Source organism: Onychomys torridus, chromosome 3 (assembly GCF_903995425.1).
Source record: "Onychomys torridus chromosome 3, mOncTor1.1, whole genome shotgun sequence".
NCBI classification, from domain to species: Eukaryota; Metazoa; Chordata; class Mammalia; order Rodentia; family Cricetidae; genus Onychomys; species Onychomys torridus.
The window spans coordinates 12,900,049-12,918,698 of record NC_050445.1 but is presented as its reverse complement, the minus strand read 5'-3'; the positions used below and the strand labels follow the sequence as shown (position 1 = coordinate 12,918,698).

The 18,650-nt window shown below is 48.6% G+C and overlaps 1 protein-coding gene and 1 non-coding gene across 3 annotated transcripts in view; both read left to right on the top strand.

Annotated features, from left to right (window-relative positions):
• The first annotated feature begins 539 nt into the window (after nt 1–539).
• On the top strand, nt 540–639 carry LOC118580980. The gene has a single exon (XR_004944628.1). It is a non-coding gene; the product is annotated as a small nucleolar RNA U13 (small nucleolar RNA).
• A 14,526-nt stretch (nt 640–15,165) lies between these two features.
• Crhr2 (corticotropin releasing hormone receptor 2) overlaps nt 15,166–18,650 on the top strand; it is a 41,969-nt gene continuing 38,484 nt past the window's right edge. For both annotated transcript variants that reach the window (XM_036180222.1, XM_036180221.1), the window contains exon 1: nt 15,166–15,401. In XM_036180222.1, the coding sequence (XP_036036115.1) occupies nt 15,333–15,401 (69 nt within the window). In that variant the 5' untranslated portion in view covers nt 15,166–15,332. The remainder of the gene's footprint in view (nt 15,402–18,650) is intronic.

Here is an 18,650-nt window from a genome sequence, read left to right as displayed (position 1 = left end):
TAAGCTAGGTCTCCTAGATTAGGCATATTCATGCATTTTGACTTGCAACAGTTTTATCAGGACATGATCACATGGGGAACTGAAAAGCATCAGTTTTGTGATAGACAATACTACCAACCCCACTTTACATGGGGAATTGTGAGCCAGAGAACCGAGTCACCCACTTGAGGCTGAGGTAAAAAGCAGACAGAATGCTCACAGGCAATTTGGCTCCAATCAGCTTCTATTGAGACCTACTATGTGCATGTGACAAAAATCACCACACAGAAACAATATTTGGGAACATGTGTGATGGTATTTATACTGTGTTCAAAAACCAATTTCCACCTTTTCCCCAGGAGCCAGCAAGGTGGAGGTGGGAGCAACACAGGACTATTTGAATCTCCTTTGTCAATATTCTTTATACCTGCCAAAGAGAACATTCTGCTATCTTACAAGGAGATGCTACTCTCAACACAATACCTCCTATTATCTCTGAATCAATGGCTCCAGGCTTGGGGCAAGAGCATTGTGTCTTTTTTAAAGAGAGAAAAAGCTAGATCCTTTGAGATTCGTAAGCATGCTGATTGGGTTTTCATTCAATTGTGAGGTGTGCTTCCTTCCTCTTCCATTACCGTCCCGCACAGTACCCAGCTGATGTGGACTTGGGGGAAAGAAAGGCGAAAAAAGCTATTGCTTGAGAGATGATTCCCCCTTCACAGCCAGCCTTCAGTGAGAGCAGCGGGGTAGGGTTGGGGTGAGGTCAGCAGGAGTGCTGGGCAGGGGAGGGCTGGTGCTCTCACTTCATAGCAAGCCCTGGGAAGCAAGATTGTTGTTTTTAAGGGCTCCAAAGCGTGGTGTCTCTGACCAGATCCCTGGCACAGAATATCTGGGGATCAACTCCTAGGACCACCACACAGGGGCTCTGTGACCTTGGGTCCATTGCCTAACCTCTCTGTGCTTTGTTCCCTGGGTTCTATAAGGAAGACAGACGCTCACACAGTGTAGTCATCCTCCAATACTGAGGAAGATTGAATCCAGGACCTCCATTGATACCAAATTCCATGGCAGCTCGGGTGCTTCATATAAACTGCCATAGGATTTACATAATATTTACCCATGCACATCCTGCCATACACCTCAAATCATCCTTGGATTATTTATAAAGTATACTCTGCATGATCTGGAAATAGTTGATACACTGTTCTGTGGGGGATGATAACAAGAATAGTAGTCTGTGCACATTCAGGACCGATGCGGTTTTTGTCATCTTATTTTCGTGGTGCTGAGGACTGAACTTGGGGCTCCCTTTGTGAATGTTACTGATCTGAGGCTGGTTGAGCCCATGGATGCAGGACCCCGAGACTCAGGTTGACTTCATGGCTACAGGGACTGACATCATGCCCAGCAAGGGCCAAGGTTTGTTTACACTGCCACTACAACTCCAACTTCAAATAACTCGCAAAGCCTGATGTTCAGAAATGCAGAAGTCATGAAGCGGTGTGGGATGTCACTTCCCTACTAAACTCACCACTTTCTAAAAATAGTGTTGTGACAGCCTTCTGGGACACAAAGCAGCAAGATGACGCTCCTTTCTCTCATCCAATCACATCCATCCTTCAGATCCCCTGGGATCCATGGCTGCCTCAGAACCTCCATTGCCTAGCCCAGCTGTTCTCTGATGACAGGGGAGCCAGCCTGTCCAGGAACAGAGCCCAGCCCTTTTGGCTTCTCCTCCTATCTCAGTATATCCTCCTACATGACCTCATCTTCCTCTGAGCTGAGCTGGGTCCACACACTGGGGTGCATGTGGCCACAGCTCATCTCTAGAGCAGCTCCCAGGCTTGGCCTCCAGCTTTTGCTGGGCCTCTTCTGACGCCTGCCAGGGTTCTGCAGAAGCACAGCATGGGCAGGCAGAACTCCTGCTCCGGATCAGTCCTCCCGAATCCCTTCTCCCATCAGGCACCCCTCTGCCATCAGGCACCAGGACTTGTGAGAAGCTAGGTACTCTTTGCTCCAAGTTTAGAATTAACACACTGGCCTCACTTTTCCTGGAAACCTCACCCTCCAAGTTTCTAACTAGGATGAGGAACCACTAGGCTCCAGCTCTGAGGCCTGGGGGGTCTCTCCCTGATACTATTAAATGTCTGGCCAAGCCCTTCCCACCCTGGGGCTGAGGAAAAAACACAGACCAAGCCATAGCCTATCTCTCCCTCTAAAGGCTTTTTAAAACATCTTTAAACAAAATACTCTATATTAAAATGTATAATATCTATCATTAAATTTTTGGACAAAAAACCAAAAAGCCCTCAAAAGCACAATGAAAAAAGTCATTGATAATACTAGCTGCTTCTCTCATCATTACAACCAAGAAATTTAACAAAAGTTAATTGGGTCTGTGTGTTTCAGGGGGTAGAGCACCATGGGTGGGCATAGCCCAGTCAGTGGTGGTAGAAGCTTGCAGGGGAAGTTGTTCACATCTTGGCAGATCAGGAAGCAGAATGCTTGGATGGGAAACACACAGCTTAGCCAGAAGCAGAGAGTTTAGGCTAGAAGTGAGGCTGGAAGCTGGGCAAGAAGTGGGGCTTGCAGCACCACTTAGAGATCTTTGGCAACAGTTAACTCTGCAGCTCTCACAGGATTGAGCCTGTATGATAATTAGTATTCAAAGATGGGTAATGCCTGGGGGCGCTCACCAACCTAAGACAGAGCGCCTGTGTGGCCTGGACAGGTGTCTCCATGACGGGTAAGGTGACCTACTGATGTCCCACCCAACCTAAGTCAGAAGCTCATATTTTAGTAAAAGGGGGGGGGGAACCTATAGGTCCCTGGCCCCCGTTTTGGGTAAATGTTGCCTTGCTTGCTGACCTTGACCTTGATATCCTCCCTATGCTAATTCCCTTTGAGATTCCACCCTCCTGAATGCTTAAGGGATTTTGCTTATCTGTGTATCCAGCATTTTGGGCATTAATGGCTTAGATGCAAGATTGTAAAACATCAGAAGCGGGAGTTGGGGATTTAGCTCAGTGGTAGAGTGCTGACCTAACAAGCACAAGGCTCGGGGTTCGATCCTCAGCTCCAAAAAATCCATCAGAACTTCTGCCCTCCAGGGTTCTCCCATTGTGCTGTAAGCCTGTATTTAAGACCTCCTCCCTCCTTCAATAAACAACATGCAGTATTCAAAAAGAAGAAGAAGGAGAAGAAGAAGGAGAAGGATAAGGATAAGGAGAAGAAGAAGAAGAAGAAGAAAGAAGAGGGAGTCAAGATCATAATGGGGAAACCCACAGAGACAGCTGACTGGTGCTAGTTGGAGCTCACTGACTCTGGGCTGAAAGCTTGGGAACCTGCATAGGACCGAACTAGGCCCACTGAATGTGGGTGACAGTTGTGTGACTTGATCTGCTTGTGGGGTCCCTGACAGTAGGACCAGACTTATCCCAGGTGCATGAACTGGCTTTTTGGAGCCCATTCCCTGTGGTGGGATACCTTGCTCAGCCTTAATACAATGGGGAGGGGCTAGGCTCTCCTTCAACTTGGTATGCCAGACTTTGTTGACTACCATGGGAGGCCTTACTCACTCTGAGGAGTGGATGGGGGTAGAGTGGGAGGGAGGTGAGGAGGTGGGAGAAGGGGAGGGAGGGGGAACTGGGATTGGTATGTAAAATGAAAAAAATTAATTAATAAATGTATTTAAAAAAAGAAGTGGGGCTAGGCTATATTCCTCTAAGTTCAGCACACTGACTTACCTCTGCCTGTCATACTTCCCACCCCAGAGGTTCTATAACCTCTCGAAACTAAAATCACCAGCCAAGGACCATGTCTTCAAACACTGGAACCTGTAAGGGCACTTCAGAACATAACAGGAGGTTACCACAGTCTAGAGTTAGTCAAATATAACAATGTGGTTCTGTTCTGTTTGGAGAGACACATTAGACCCCTGAGCTTCAGCTACACTCAGAGAGAGGAACAGCCATCCATTCCCACCTCCAGCTGGTAATGCTAAGTGTGGGGCCTCCACTTCGTAATTCAGTCACATAGGCCTATGACAGGCATAGAACCCGATCATGGGAACCATTATGTATCAACTGGGCAAGGCCGTGGTGTCCTGTTGTTTGTCTGAATACTCCACAAGATGCTGCAGTGAAGGGATTGTCTGGATGTGACTTAGCATCTCAATCTCTTTTAGCAAAGCTGATTACCCTCCCTAATGTGAATGGACTTCATGTAGTCAGCTAAAGAGTTAAGAGCAAGACTGAGGTTTTAGCAAAGAAGAAAGAATTGGGTCTCAAGACTTCCACATGGTGGCCCCCTGCCTGTTCATCAGCTCTCCTGTACATCATCCCACCTGTGTATTAGCCCCCTTAATCACGAGCTCTCCTGTTCATCAGCCCACCTCTGCATCATCAGGGCTGGTGTTATCAGCTCTACCCACACATTAGACTTCCTGGCCTGTCTGGCCTGTTCTGCAAATTGCAGACTCTTGATTGCAACCACAACTCTTGAATTCTGCCCTGACTGATGGAGTACAGACTTTCCACATTCTACAACAGCGTGAGCTAATCCTTTGAAACATCTATCTACTCAACTATTTATCTATCTACCTACTTACCTACCTACCTATCTCTGTCTATCTGTCTGTCTGTCTATCTATCTATCTATCTATCTATCTATCTATCTCACTGGTTCTATTTCTCTGGATAACTCTGAGTCTGTGAAAAGCAAAATGTCAGGGCTGCTCTGAGACCCTTTGATGGAGTTACAGCAGCCAGAGATCAAAAGAAACAAAGGAATGGCCACAGTGGCTCTGATCATTTTGGGGCACTCTCTTCTATTGCAATAGATGTCTCACCAAACACACACTGCCGCACTCCCCTAACAGGGGAGCACATTGCAGAGCCCTCTGTGGCCTACACAGTGGACAATGTGCTGGCCCCAGATAGTCTCGCTCCCCCAGCCAGAGCAAGTGGAGCCTGTGCCTGGCAGAGGCAAGGTCCTAGACAGCAGAGCCAAGAACAGCCTGTGAGGAGAAATGGGCCACTGAGCCAACCAGAAGAGGACAGTCTCGTGGCTAAGAGCTGCATGCTGTTTGCAGCTAAGGAGTTGCAGTGGGGCCGGGTCCATGTGTCAGCTTATGTAAGCCATGGAGAAGAGATATTCGTGGGATCTAGAAGCTGGAACCCTGCTCAGAGGTGACCATGAGAACATGGACTTCCTAATGTGTGATGGTTTGACCTTCCCCTGGGAGGCAGGATACCATGCACAAAGCAACTTGAGTCAAATTCCAAGGGACAGCAGCCATCACACTCACTCTAAGGTACAAATGGGAGAAGCTCTGAGAAAGAACCTCATGGAAGGCTAGGTGTTGTGTAGGTACAGTGCTCTGCTCAGGCTGTTCTTGGAGCTCTGGTCACTTCCTTGCCCCCTGGCTTACATCTTGCCTTCGGTATCGTTGATGCCTTTGCCTGTCTTGGGAAGGTAGGCAAGGTGAGTCAAGGGGTGTTAGCTCCACCCTCATAACCTCCCTGTCCCCTAAATGTACTTTGCAGGTCTGTGTCTTATTTCGGAAGTTCTAAGAGCTAGGAGAAGAGGAGCACAGAGTGGAAGGAAAGGCATTCTACTCTTTAGTAGCGAGTGGCTCAGGTCAAGGAGATGAAGTACAGCCTCCACCAGCCAGTGGACCATGGTAATGCTCTGAGTATCTAAGGGGCCATCAGCCCTCAGCCAGAACATGGCCAAGAGGCAACCAGAGGGACACTGGGAAGTGAGGCCTTGAGAACCCCCAATTCTTCAGCCTTTTCCAGGACTCAAGGTACGACAAGGCAGACATTGGACAGATGAGAAACCTGAGGCCCTGAGGGTGAAGCTGCTTTCCAAGGGCTCCCAGGGAATAAACTGTTGGAAGGACTGGAATCCTTCATTCCTGTCCACTCCCTAGGCCAAGAGGAGTAGGCACAGGACAAACCTCCCAAGCTGCTGGCCTTATGGCTCCACCCCCTACTTACTTAGTCTTGCTGATTACCAGTACGGCACACTGATGTGGCGTGCTTGCTAGCTCGTATAGTCTCAGCACCAGACTGGGCAGTTTGTGATGATTACAGACATTTCTTGGCTCTGGTAACTGGGAAATTCAAGGTTGAGGGCCTTTCTCCTGTCTTCATCTGCAGAGGGCATTACTTGGGAGAAAGTGGGGGAGTTTACAAGCTCCGATCTCTCTTCTCATAAAGCCTCAGTCCCAACACAGAGGCCCATCGTCACGACCTCATCTAACGCTAATGACTTCGCAAAGGCTGCCTTCCAAATACCATCAACACACAGATGTGGGGATTGCCTTAGCTAGGGTTTCTACCACTGTGGGAAACACCAGGACCAAAAGCACCTGGGGGAGGAAAGGGTTATTTCATCTTACAGCTTGTAGTCCATCATCCAGAGAAGTCAAAGCATGAACCTGGAGGCAGGAACTGGTCCAGAGGCCTTGAGGAATGCTACTTACTGGCTGGTTCCTCATGGTTTCCTCGGTCTGCTTTCAGATAGCACCCAGCCCCACCTGCCAATGAGTGGCACCATTTGTGGGAGCTGAGCCCTCCTCCATGCACCACCAATCAAGAAAATGCCCTACAGACTTGCCTACAGGCCAATCCTAGGAAGGTATTCTTCTCAGTTAAGATTCCTTCTTCCCGGATGACCCTCGCTTGTGTCAAGCTGACATGGAAACTAGCCAGCGTAATTAAGTTCCCAATGCATGAACTTTGGGTACACAGTCAAAGCACTGCACGGTGACAGGCTTGGTTCCCTGTGACTCCCTCCTCTGTCCTCGCACAGTCCGAGGAGAGTGCAGCTTTCTCAACACAGTCGACCCCGTTAGAAAAGGCAGCCCCCTGCCCAGTCTGATCTCCCCCACCCCTGCTGCCTATAATCTTTAGCCAACATCTTTCAGAAATGCCTCCAAGCCTCTGGGCCTGGCATTGGCCCAATGAAGACCAAACCGAGACCCTGCCAGCCACACAGGACTCTCACTTCTACTGACCTGATGTCTCAAGTTCCTGTCCTCTAGGTACCCCAAGTCCAAGGTCCAGTAAGTCACCACACAGCAAAGACAGCCTGGCCCCAGATCATAAGAGGCTATGTCAGGGCTCCTCTCACTGCAGGTGAGTGGACCGAATGGCTGTGGAGGCCCCTTCCAGCTCATGTCCTCTGGGGAGTTGCATCCTGTCTTAGTTAGGGTGTCTATTACTGTGAAGAGACAACATGACCATGGCAACTCTTATAAAGGAAAACATTTAATTGGGGCTGGCTTACAGTTCAGAGGTTGAGTCCCTTATCATCATGGCGGAAACATGGCAGCATGCAGGCAGACATGGTGCTGGAGAAGTAGCTGAGAGTCCTACATCTTGATCTGCAGGAGTGAAAGTGACAGCAGGCCTTGGTTGAGCATCTGAGACTTCAAAGCCCACATGCATTGACACACTTCCTCCAACAAGGCCACACCTCCTAAAAGTGCCACTCCCTATGGGCCAAGCATTCAAAGACACGAGTCTCTGAGGGCCTTTCCTATTCACCCACTTCACCCATATTTTGGATTGAATGTGTGTCCTGCCCCCCCCCAAGTCTACTTGTAGTCCTAGTTGCCAAGGCAATGGAGTTGTAGGTGGATCCTTCAGAGGTAACGATATCATATAGATAGCATCCTCACAAGAGGATCAATGCCTTTAACTCTACAGCTTGTCTACATGTGAGGACACAAGGGAATCAGTCAGTCTACATACCAGAAGGTAGGTCCAGACCCAGGATCTAGAACCTTCATCTTGACCTCCTTAGCTCTGAAACTGAGAACTAAACGTCTATGGTTTAAACTCAGTGGCATTTTGATGCCCCTGAGGCAGCTGCACCCACCGCTATCCGTCTACCTCCCCCAGTCCCCCATCCAGGGGAGAACCCTCTCAGACAAACCAGTGGCAGGTCTTGGTCTGTCTTTTGTTTGTTGTTTGTTTGTTTAGACAGGATTTCTCTCTGTAGACCAGGCCAGGCTGGCCTCAAACTCACTGAGATCCGCCTACCTCTGCCTCCTGAGTGCTAGGATTAAAGGCGTGCACCACCCAGCTCTGGCCTGTCCTCTTGACCTCTGTAACCCATTCTTGCATCACAGCACCCCTCTGACTGCCCTCCCTCACCTTTAAGGAGCCAGCGCCATGCAACTTCTCCCTGTACCTTCCTGATCCACTGTCTGGTGATTACCCTCACTCCATCACTTGATCTTGGTCTCATAACTTGCCTCCCCACCAAGCTGCAACAGTTGGTGTCTTCTTGCCCTCCCTGCACCCTGCACTTAGGAGTTACTCAATAAATCAACTAGTATTACATTCCAATGGTGACTATCTTCCACTGTCCAAGCTCTTGCAGTCAGAGAAGGTGAGAGCAGAGTCCTACTCTGTGATGGGCTCCTACAGTCCCTCTGTCCCTCACTAGTTCATGCTTCTTACCTTGCGACTCCCATGCATTCCATCACTCAGCCAATGCTTGCTAAGGACATGCCCTGTTCTAGGCACCCATGGCCATATTTTGCATGAGGTCTTGAGTGTAGTAGTTTCCATTGGCTGCGAAAAGAAAAAAGTGACAGCCCCACAGCATATATTGATGTTTTCAGTCAAGAAGGGACCACATACATTGTATCCCTTGGTAGCATGGTAGCCAACTTGGTAGACTCTGTGGGGCTTGCACGACAATAAGGTCACTTTGTCACGCATATCTGAGTGCTCTCATTGTAAAGTAATGCATAGCCATAAACAACCAGATTCCTTCACGTTTCTTAGCAGCAGTATCCACACAGGTTCCATCTTGCTCCTCCCAGTATCCTCTATGAGGCATATTCCTGTCTTACTTTATAGGTGAAGGGACTGAAGCAGAAAAGGTGGATGAAACAAGCTGCATCACACTCCACAGCAACCAGCAGAGCCAGGAAAGAAGCAGGTCCCACAGAGAGGCTCCTGAAGGCCCTGAATAGGCCACTTCCTCCCAGGGGCCAGCAGCAACCTGTCCTGCACTGCCCTTGGGATCCCGTCCACGGGCTTCTGCCAAGGCCAGCTTTTGGGCCCTGCTCCTAGGAGGAGCTTCCACATGGGACAAGGGAACAAGTGTGAAACCACAGACACCACAGCTGGAGTCAGGCTGGAGTGCCACTCCAGGATCAGAGTCCAAACCAGCTCAGAAAACAGAACCCCTGCAGCTGTCCCCAGGCACGGAGTCCAAAGCTTCTTTGTGAGCTGGTAAAGCCTCTGCCAAGGCTAAATCTATTGCTGTTAATCAAAGATGGTGACTAGTTTATCTTTAAAGACAGATGTCGGTGGAATTACACCACTCTACTGGTGTTCAGGCCTAGTGTTCCTAAACCAGGATCTGAGAAGAGGGGAGTAATATTCCATGGAAACTTTGGAGAAAAATAAAAATAAAAATGAGCAAAATCAGTACCCATTTTCTCATCAATGCTATAGAATTATATCTGAAATTTCACAGCAAAACAGCCCGCATCTGAGGTTAACCCTGTGCAACTCCAATCCACATAATAGCTTCACACAGCTGTGCATGTTTCCTGGCGGCAGGTGGGGGCAAGGTGAGGAGGACTCCCTCAGTGTGACTCAGGTTCCTCCCCTGCTGTGATGCCTGGTCCTAGAGAAGAGCTGGGGTAGGGTGGTGTCTTAAGGGCAGTCGGAGCTTCTGGCTATCATGGGTCCTGCCTTTTCTGAGGCTCATTGTTGAGTGGAGAGGACCATCTGATGTCTCACCAACCAGCCCACTCAGCCTTCTTCACTTCAAGCTCTATCCTCAACCCAAGACCATCCTGCTGCCTAAGTAGGTGTCCTGAGCACTGATGGCCCCCTGCTCCAAGACATGTGCAACTCAAAGTCCTGAAGCCCCCAATTTTCAAAGTCACCTTTTCCTTTCATAGTCACACACATGCTTAATAGAAAGCCCACACTATCCTAAAAGTGCTGGTTCCAAGGCTTGGGGACAGTGTATTATAACATCTTTCTGGAAGCCTTTTACGCTGGATTCTCCAGGCATTCCTTTGCATTTCTCAGAGCTCCCTGGGAGATGAGCACCCAAAACATATACAAAATTACCCTAGCAACAGAGAAAATTTGTTGGAAAGCTCCTTCACTGGAGGAGAGGGCCATGTGGCTTTCAAGCCTCTGGTTTCATTCAGACCAGAAGCTGGTCCTGCCAAAGACCCAAACACGAGTACATGGAACTTCAGCTTTTAATATTTGACAAAGATGTCAGCATATGCTGGAGAAAAGAATGTATCCTCAGCAAATAGTGCTGGGAAACTGCATGTTTACATGCCAAAGAATGAAATTAGACCTGTGTCTATCACCCTGCACAAACACTAACTCCAACTGGATTGCAGACCTAAACCTGAAACACTGAAACTGCTGGGAATCTCAGGCAGGGCCCTCCAGGATGCAGGTGTAGGAAAGGGCTTTCTGAATAGGACTCCATTTCCCAAGAATTAAGGACATAAGTGGACAAAAATTCATAAAATTAAAAGGTTTCTGCACCACTAAAGAAACATTCAACCAGGTAAAGGGGAAGCCCACAGGACAGGATCTTATCTTTGCCACCCATGCTGCTGACAGGGGATTAATATCCAGAATCTACAAAGAACTCAAGAAAAAAAGAGTAGAAAAAAATAAATGACCTACTCAAAAACTGGGTCTGAGACCTGAATACACAGATAGTTCTCAGAGGAGGAGGAGGAAATGGAGGAGAAGGAGAAGAGGAAGAGGAGGGGGAAGAGGGGGGAGGAGGAGGAGGAGGAGGAACTGGCTAGGAAATAGTTCAGAAAATATTCATTATCCTAAGCAGTTAGAGAAATGAAAATCAAAGCAACTTTGAGATTTCATCTCACCCCAGTCAGAATGATAAAGATCAACAAAACAACTCACAACAAATGCTGGAGAGGATGTAGGGTAAGGGGAAGCTCTCCATTCACTGTTGGTGAGATTGCAAGCCAGGAAGGCCACTATGGAAATCAGTGTAGAGAATTCTCAAAAAGTTAAAAATAAATTTACCACGTGACCAAGCTGTACCACTCCTTAGCATATGCTCAAAGGACTCAGCACCCTCCTCCACAGACACTTGCTCAGTCAGTCATGTTCATTGCTGCTCCATTCACAATAGCTGGGAAATGGAGCTTTGTTTCCATAGTGTAGTGGCTTTCATGTTTGCCTCACTAGAGGAAGTGGAAGCAACAGAAATGTCCTTCAACCAATGAATTGATAATAAAAATGTGGTACAGATACACTACAGAATATTATTTAGCTCAAGAAGAAAAATTAAAGCATAACCCTTACAGGTAAATGGAAGGGATGAGAAAGGATCCTATTGAGATAACCTCGACCCATAAACACAAATGTTGCATGTTCTATTTCATCTAAGGGGCCTAGCTTCAAATCTTCAGATGTAAGTACATATCCTAGAGTAACTGTAGAAACCAGGAAAATAAAAAGAGATCATTACTGGCATGGGTGTGTGTGGCGGGGATAGAAAGAGGAATAGCAGGGTAGAAGTGACCTACCTGACTGAGGAAATGAGAAAAAAGGGTGGGCTCTAATTAGGGAGGAGGAGGGAGATTAATACAGAAGAAGGATAAAGGAGAGTAGAATAACAGTAAGGATAGCTGAAAAAGCCATAAGGAATCATATCATTAACTATCTACTTAAAAATACCTGTTAATACTCATTAAGTCAGTTTATAAATACACATACAGAGTTTAAAATAAATTTTCCCATCTGAGCTGGCAATGCTTCTTCTAGAGCCAATGACCAGTCACAAAACTCTAAAACCAAGCATGAGAAGCCCTCTATTGATGTTGGTCAGGGTTGTGCAAGAGATTCCCCAAACATTACAGGATATTATTGTCCTTGGTTGCCCTTCAAAGATGGAAGGTGTACCACTATTGCTGAAGACACCATGCACTTCAGACACAGGGCACAGAGGCCCCTGAGCTAGAAGTGACTAAAAAGCCTCCTCCCTGAAGACTAGATTTCATGGAACAAGAAGGTGCTGTGCAAGTTTCCAGAAGCAACCATGGTCCTACTCAGCTGTGACACCTGTGAACCACATCAACAACAAGCATGGCACAATAATCCTAAGGGAGCAGTGGTGGTACACATACCTGGGCGACAACCAACAGCTCTCTAATTAGGTCTGCTCAACAAGAGGGAAACCATACCTAGTACTGGAAATCTAGCCAACTGCCCAGGGCTAGTGAAGTCATGGATCTTGAAGGTAAACCTACAACCACCACTTTACTTAGCCAACATAATCCCTAACTACATTCTAAATATTTGTCCTTATACCCAAAGATAAGTTTAGCCTTCATCCCTCATCAAGGAAACTTCTCTTTGCAACAGACAGAAACTTCGCGAGTAAGTTTTGTGTGTTAACTTGACACAAACTAGTCATCAGATTTGAAGGAGCCTCAGTTGAGGAAATGCCTCCATGAGATCCAGTTCTAAGGCATTTTCTCATTTAGTGATCAATGGGGTAGGACCCAGCCCATGGAGGGTGGTGCCATCCCTGGGCTGGTGGTCCTGGGTTCTATAAGAAAGCAGGCTGAGCAAGCCATGGTAAGCAAGCTAGTAAGCAGCACCCCTCTATGGCCTCTGCATCAGCTCCTGCCTCTAGGTTCCAGCCTTGCTTGAGTTACTGATCTAACTTCCTTCAATGATGGACTATGATCTGGAAGTGTAAGCCAAATAAACCCTTCCCTCCCCAACTTGCTCTTTGGTCTTGGTGTTTCACTGCATCAATAGAAACCCTGACTAAGACAGAGACCATTACAGAAAACCACAACCAATCAAAATGCAGAGTTTTGGAGTCTAGTCCCAACAGATACATCTACAAATCAACACCTACACCCAAGGCTCAGGGAACATTGTGGGCTAGACAGGCGAAAGACTGTAAGGGCCAGAGGATCAGGGAGTTTGCTATGAGACTGTGTCTCCTATTCATGTTGCAAATACACCCACAAAGTCTCACCAACCTGACTGCCTAAACCAGAGCTGAACAGGGACAACAACATAAGACATACTAAAGTGGATGAGGGAAGGACCAGGAGGCCTCAGCCCTACACAAAGAACGGCAGGCAACTCAGGAATGCTGAGAGCAGGAGAAATGGTTTTTTCTAGACACCAGTCAGCTGTGCAACACCCAATGGTCAGCCCTGAAAGCATATATATATATATAAATAACATTACACAGACTGAGCAGGCTGTACTTACATACTTAAGACTATGTACGTATATACATAGTTAATGAGAAAGAGGCCATGACTTTGAAAGAGACCAAGATGGGGCATGTGGCAGAGTTTGGAGGGAAAAGGGAAAGGAGAAATGATATAATTGTATTATAACTTTAAAAAAAAATAAGAGAAGCAATAACAAAAGAGAGGGGTGATACAGGACAGTCGACAGAAAGATCTTAGGCGAAGTTCCATCCTGGTCCCATGGGGAGCTCTCCAGAGTCAATAATTCCTCCAGGCGAAGGTCTCTTGCCAGTGATCCAGGGCTGCCCTGGAAGTTGGAAGGAAACACACTGCTCGATACTTGGGGATTCTAACTGTTTTTTTTTTAAAAAGGAAATCTAGTTTTTTGAAGGCAGTTCTTCAAACAGGGATCCAGACTGGGTGTGGACATGTGTTTGGAAATTCAGGAAAGCCAAGACAGCGACACTGCTAAGGACTGAATGTATATGCCGCCCCTCCCCTTCTCTTTCCCTTCCCTTCCCTTACCCTATAGGTTGTGATGTTTGTTCTGAGGACACCCACTTCGATCTTGGCACTCACTGGGAGGTAGATCCCAGGCATGCTCCACAAATTGGGCTCAACAAAACTACACACTCTCCTGCTGGCCCAGTCAACTCTCTCAGAGGCCACCACCCCAGGTCATGTGGAGTCCTTACTTCCTACAAGAGCACCCTCTGATCAAAGCCATTTACCTGAGTCCAGTAAAGACACTTCCTGCTTGGGGTTTGGGAAGGAAGTTGCCTCCCTACCCCTGTCATCTCCAAAATGAACAAGAAATTTGCTCCGTTCTTCCTCAGCTTTTCCCAAGAAGATTCCCTTGCACCAACCATGGGGTCAAGTTTTGTGCCAAAAGAGAGGGAAGAGGGAAGAGGAAAAGGGAAGAGGAAAAGGGAAGAGGAAAAGGGAAGAGGAAAAGGGAAGAGGAAAAGGGAAGAGGAAAAGGGAAGGAAAGGCCACACTCATCCAGGCAGGGAAATCGGAGGACAGTCCCAATGGGTGAGTGGTAGCAGTTCCCATTGAGACCCTGAGATTTCAGGGAGAGGGTAGAGGAGAAGTCTGCCCAGAGAGATGGAGCAGAGGTCCTGCAGGAATAGACTAGGCAGAAAGACCGAAGGAGCATGGAGTGTCTGAGTGTCTTGAACCAGGCTGAGTTCTCCACAGTCTCTACTGGATGGATGGCTGGGAAAAGCCTGTGCCTACTTCTTAATCACATTCCTGGAATGCCTTCCCCTCAGAGTCTGAGGACAACCACTGCTTAAGCTTTTAACCCATGCACAAAAGGCCTACTTGCCAGGAACATTGCCTGTGCTTCCCAGACAGATCTGCACCTGTCACCAATGAGAGCAGGGATGTTCAGCTCTACCTGGTTCTAGGACTCTGGATCCCTATCCCAATCTCTGTGGTCCAAATCTCGGGGAGCTCCCCTCCCCAACATGCTCTCACTGCTTCGGCTGTTTTTGTTTTCAAGCATTTTTGTTTTGATATTAAGTTCAAATGTACAGAAAAACTGTGCTGTGATTGGATCACACTCTAGTCCCCTTGTCCAGCCCTTTCCTGTATGCTACAGCAACATGCTGACCTCCATGCTCCTGTAGGCTTATGGACCAGTTTGGAAGCTCTGTGGGTAATTGGGACTTCTCAAACCAACGGGGATTGCTGGTCCAGATGGTCTCAGGAAGCCCCCATGAATCCTTAGGACCACCCTGCCTCTCTATTCCTGGCTCTTGGCTTTGAGAAACTACAGCCCTGGCAATGCTGGTGGGAAGACCATGCACATTAAGCCCTGCTCTGGGAACTGGAGTTTGTCCCCAGGCCGCCTGCAGAAGTTGCTGCCCAGAGCCAGCTATAAATAACTTGGAGGCGGCTGGCTGTGGGGTGGTGTCACTGCTACCCTGGGGGAGGCGGGTGAAGAATGCCCTGGTGCCCAGGACTTTACCTTGGCCCGTAGGTCGGGCAAGGCAGGACAGGCCTGGGAAAGGGACCAGGCAGACCTCCTTCGGGAAGCAGCCTCTTCTGGTCCCCATCCCCTAGCGGCAGTATCTGGTGTCCCATGGGGGCTCCAGGCTGTCTTCCCAGTGCACGGCTCCTCTGCCTGCTTTGCCTGCTCCCGCTGCTCCAGGTAAGTGGCTGAGTGGGTGTACTGGGGGCATCAGAATGGGAGCTCCCAGCTCTGTGACAGAGGGTAAGAAGGGAGTCTCCGGATTTGGTGGCTGGGTAGCACTGGGGATCCATGTCTCTGAAAATGAGACAGTCTCATACCCAGAGGGGTCAGGAAAAGGAACAAGGAGAGTGACATCAGTTAGGACAAGAGAGGAAGTCCTGTGTGCATGAGCATGGGGCTCTGAGGTGACAGCGTGGAATGGAGTAGAGAACCAATCCTTCATGGTTAGCAATTCTCTCTCTGTTGCCCAGCCTCCCCTCCCCCACAGCCCCTTCCACCTATTCTGATGATCCCCAGATCTCTTTTCACTCTTTCTCCAGCAAATCACCAGAGAGCCACCCCCACTCACTGCTGCCTACCCTCACCTCCACTAACCCCCACCCAGTACCAAATGAGCCACGGGCAAGAGGTCCAGGAGAAAACCTGCTGTCTGAAGAGCTAGTGTGAAGGATGGAGGGCAGCTAAAAAGAAAGAGCTGAGGAAGTGGGGTGGCTCCCAGAAACAGGTGCAGAAGCAATCCACCTCCAACTGTCTTCTCAGTTTACATATGGGGAAACTGAGGCTCAGAGAGCAAGGTGACCTTCCTGAGGCCACCCTTCTCATGAAAAACTATATTCAAATGACCCCATGAGACAGAGCCAAGCTAGAAGTCCTGCATGTCCTGGAGTAGCTCCAGGGACAGCGTCTTGGACCTCAGTATCCCCAGGTGTGCCAGGACTGATTCATTAGACCGTCATTCCACAGACACCTAGGGTTGGCGATCTGAAGCTGTACGGCTTTTACCACCTTGGGCAGGCTCCTCCAACTTACCCACCCTGAGTTTCCTCATCAGGAAAATGAAGACACTTTCTCAGTAGGATTATCCTAAAGAATAACTAAGAAGATACAAGTCAAGCCCCGAGGCACTGTGCCTACATAGAGAAAACTCTAGGTGTGAGTGTCAGGTGTGAGGACATCAGGGCCCTGTCCTCCCTGAGGCCCGGCCAGGGCCAAGAGGTGGGTGGGTACCAGACAGAGGTATGGGCCATGATATTCAACATCCCTCAGGACCAGCCCACACCTTCCTCCACCTTTGCTAAGGTCCCCAGACTAAGACAGAATTAGTACCTTGCCACAGTTACTCAGCATACCAGCAGATGGAGCATAAATACACCCTGGTCTTTCTGACCCCCAAGCCCCTTCCTTGCCCCAGGCCTTCTTGGTAATAGGATTGATTTCTGGGTCCTTGGCCAACTCTTCTGAGATTTCAGCCCCCAGGGAAATGTGAACTTAAGATGGAGGCAGCAGTGTGGAGGAAAAGCAGCAGGAGGAATGTAGCGCAAAGCTCTCTCACCTACCCAATCTGGACGTAACAAGGACCCACAGACCAAGGCTGCAGCTGTGGAAGCCCACCCTGGGCTTCTGTCCTGATGTGCTCACAGCCAGAAAGGGCTCTGGCAGGAAGAACAGCAAAGAAGTGTGTATTTATAACCTTTGTAAATTGGGTCTGCAGAACGAGAGAAAAGGTGTGAGAGACCCTGGCGGGAAGTAGAGAAGTCTGGTGGGAGGAGGCAGAGGCCGATCAGCAGCCTGGGGTGGCTATGAAAGGAGGGCTGGGGGAGGCTATCAGGAGCCAGACCTAAGGGCTTTGCCTGCAGAAGCGATCTACATCCCAAGTGCATAGGGAGACCTCTGAACAGAAGTGGGAGGGATCTCATTTACAGGAGAGGGGTCAACATAGAGAAGGGAGAATATCCCTCTCCCTCTCTGCTCTTCCAGAGCCTGGAGGATATAACCAGTCTTGAACTAGGGCCTTCAACTTACCCTCGAGGGCCTCTGAGGGCCTCTGGGGGCCTCAGAGGAATGGTGCATGCCAGGTCCTATGCTGGTCCACCGACTAGTGGTTCAGGCAGGGCAAGAATCCTAGATGAAGTGCTCCCAAATTCCAGACTTTTAAAGTAAATTTTATATTTGGGATTTCAAATTTGGGGATTATGGATGTTCAACCAGTGAAGCCCATATAAATATTCCAAATTCTGGGAAATTTCCCAAGTCTGAGACATTTGTCCTAAGCATGTCAAATAAAGACATCCTAGCTGCCATTACCTCTGCGAAGGCCCAGGAGTCCAGCCCCTCTCAGCCAGTTCCAACCCCTCACCTTGGGACAGGGGTGGTTTCTCTTGAGCCCCTTACCCCAGATGCTGGTTTTCATCCAGAGAAGCCCAGCAAAGGAAGGAGACACAGAGACCACTGGCTGTGTCCAAACAGCTGTAGAAAACTGGACCTTATAATCCACTCCATCCTCTCCCAAACCTGAGTTCATACCCACCCTTCTGCATCTCCCTCTACACTTCCCCTTGCCAAGAATACAGCATGACCAAGGCCATTTCCCAGAAGCTCTGTCATCTAATGACTTTCCACCAAAAATTCAACTCCCTTCTGAGTGTTTTCTAACCTAATCAGCTAATTTAGTCTCTTTGGTTTGGCCATTTTGCCAGTGTTTAAGTATTTTTTTTTCCTGAAGTAATTTGTCTGTGGACACTGCTTACTGGGTTCTGCAGAACCCAGCAGCCCTGAATTGGCCACTCTAGATTCATAGTGGGGCTCAGCAGCCTCTTCATTTATTTCCTCTGGTCGGAAACAGTGTGTCTGGCGTGACTATCCAAAATTCTAACTTCTGAAGATGGCATCTTAGATCTACAGGGGTGAGGAGGACTGCCTGCCCCACATCTGGATTTTGCTAGGTTTTCTGTGCAGCTGGCCTGTGCAGAACATGTGGGGCTCCAGCTAGGTGCCCTGTGCTTCCCGAGGGTCCCACTGGCAAACCGCAGGGGTGAGCAGACCACCAGAAGCCTCCCTTGAGGTCCCACACCCTGTGTTACATTTGAGCATTGAGAGTCTCTCATTAAGGTTGTTGACCCCAATGCTCTAGAAAGTGGTGGCCTCTCCATAAACTGCCTTGTCCCATCTGCAGGAGGTATAGCTCCGTTACTGCCTTGCCTGAATCCCAATGGGACCAGACTCATCCTTCTCTTCTGTTCCCTTCCCATTCTCCTCCTCCCTCTCCCTCCTCCTCCTCCTCCTCCTTCCTCTTTGTCCATCCCCCTCATTTTTCTCTCTCACTTATTCCCTACCCTGTCTTCCCTTCTTCCTAGTCCCCCTCCCTTCCCTCCTTCCTCCCCACTCTGCCCTTCTCCTTCCCTGTTCCCTCCCCTCCCCTTCTTCCTT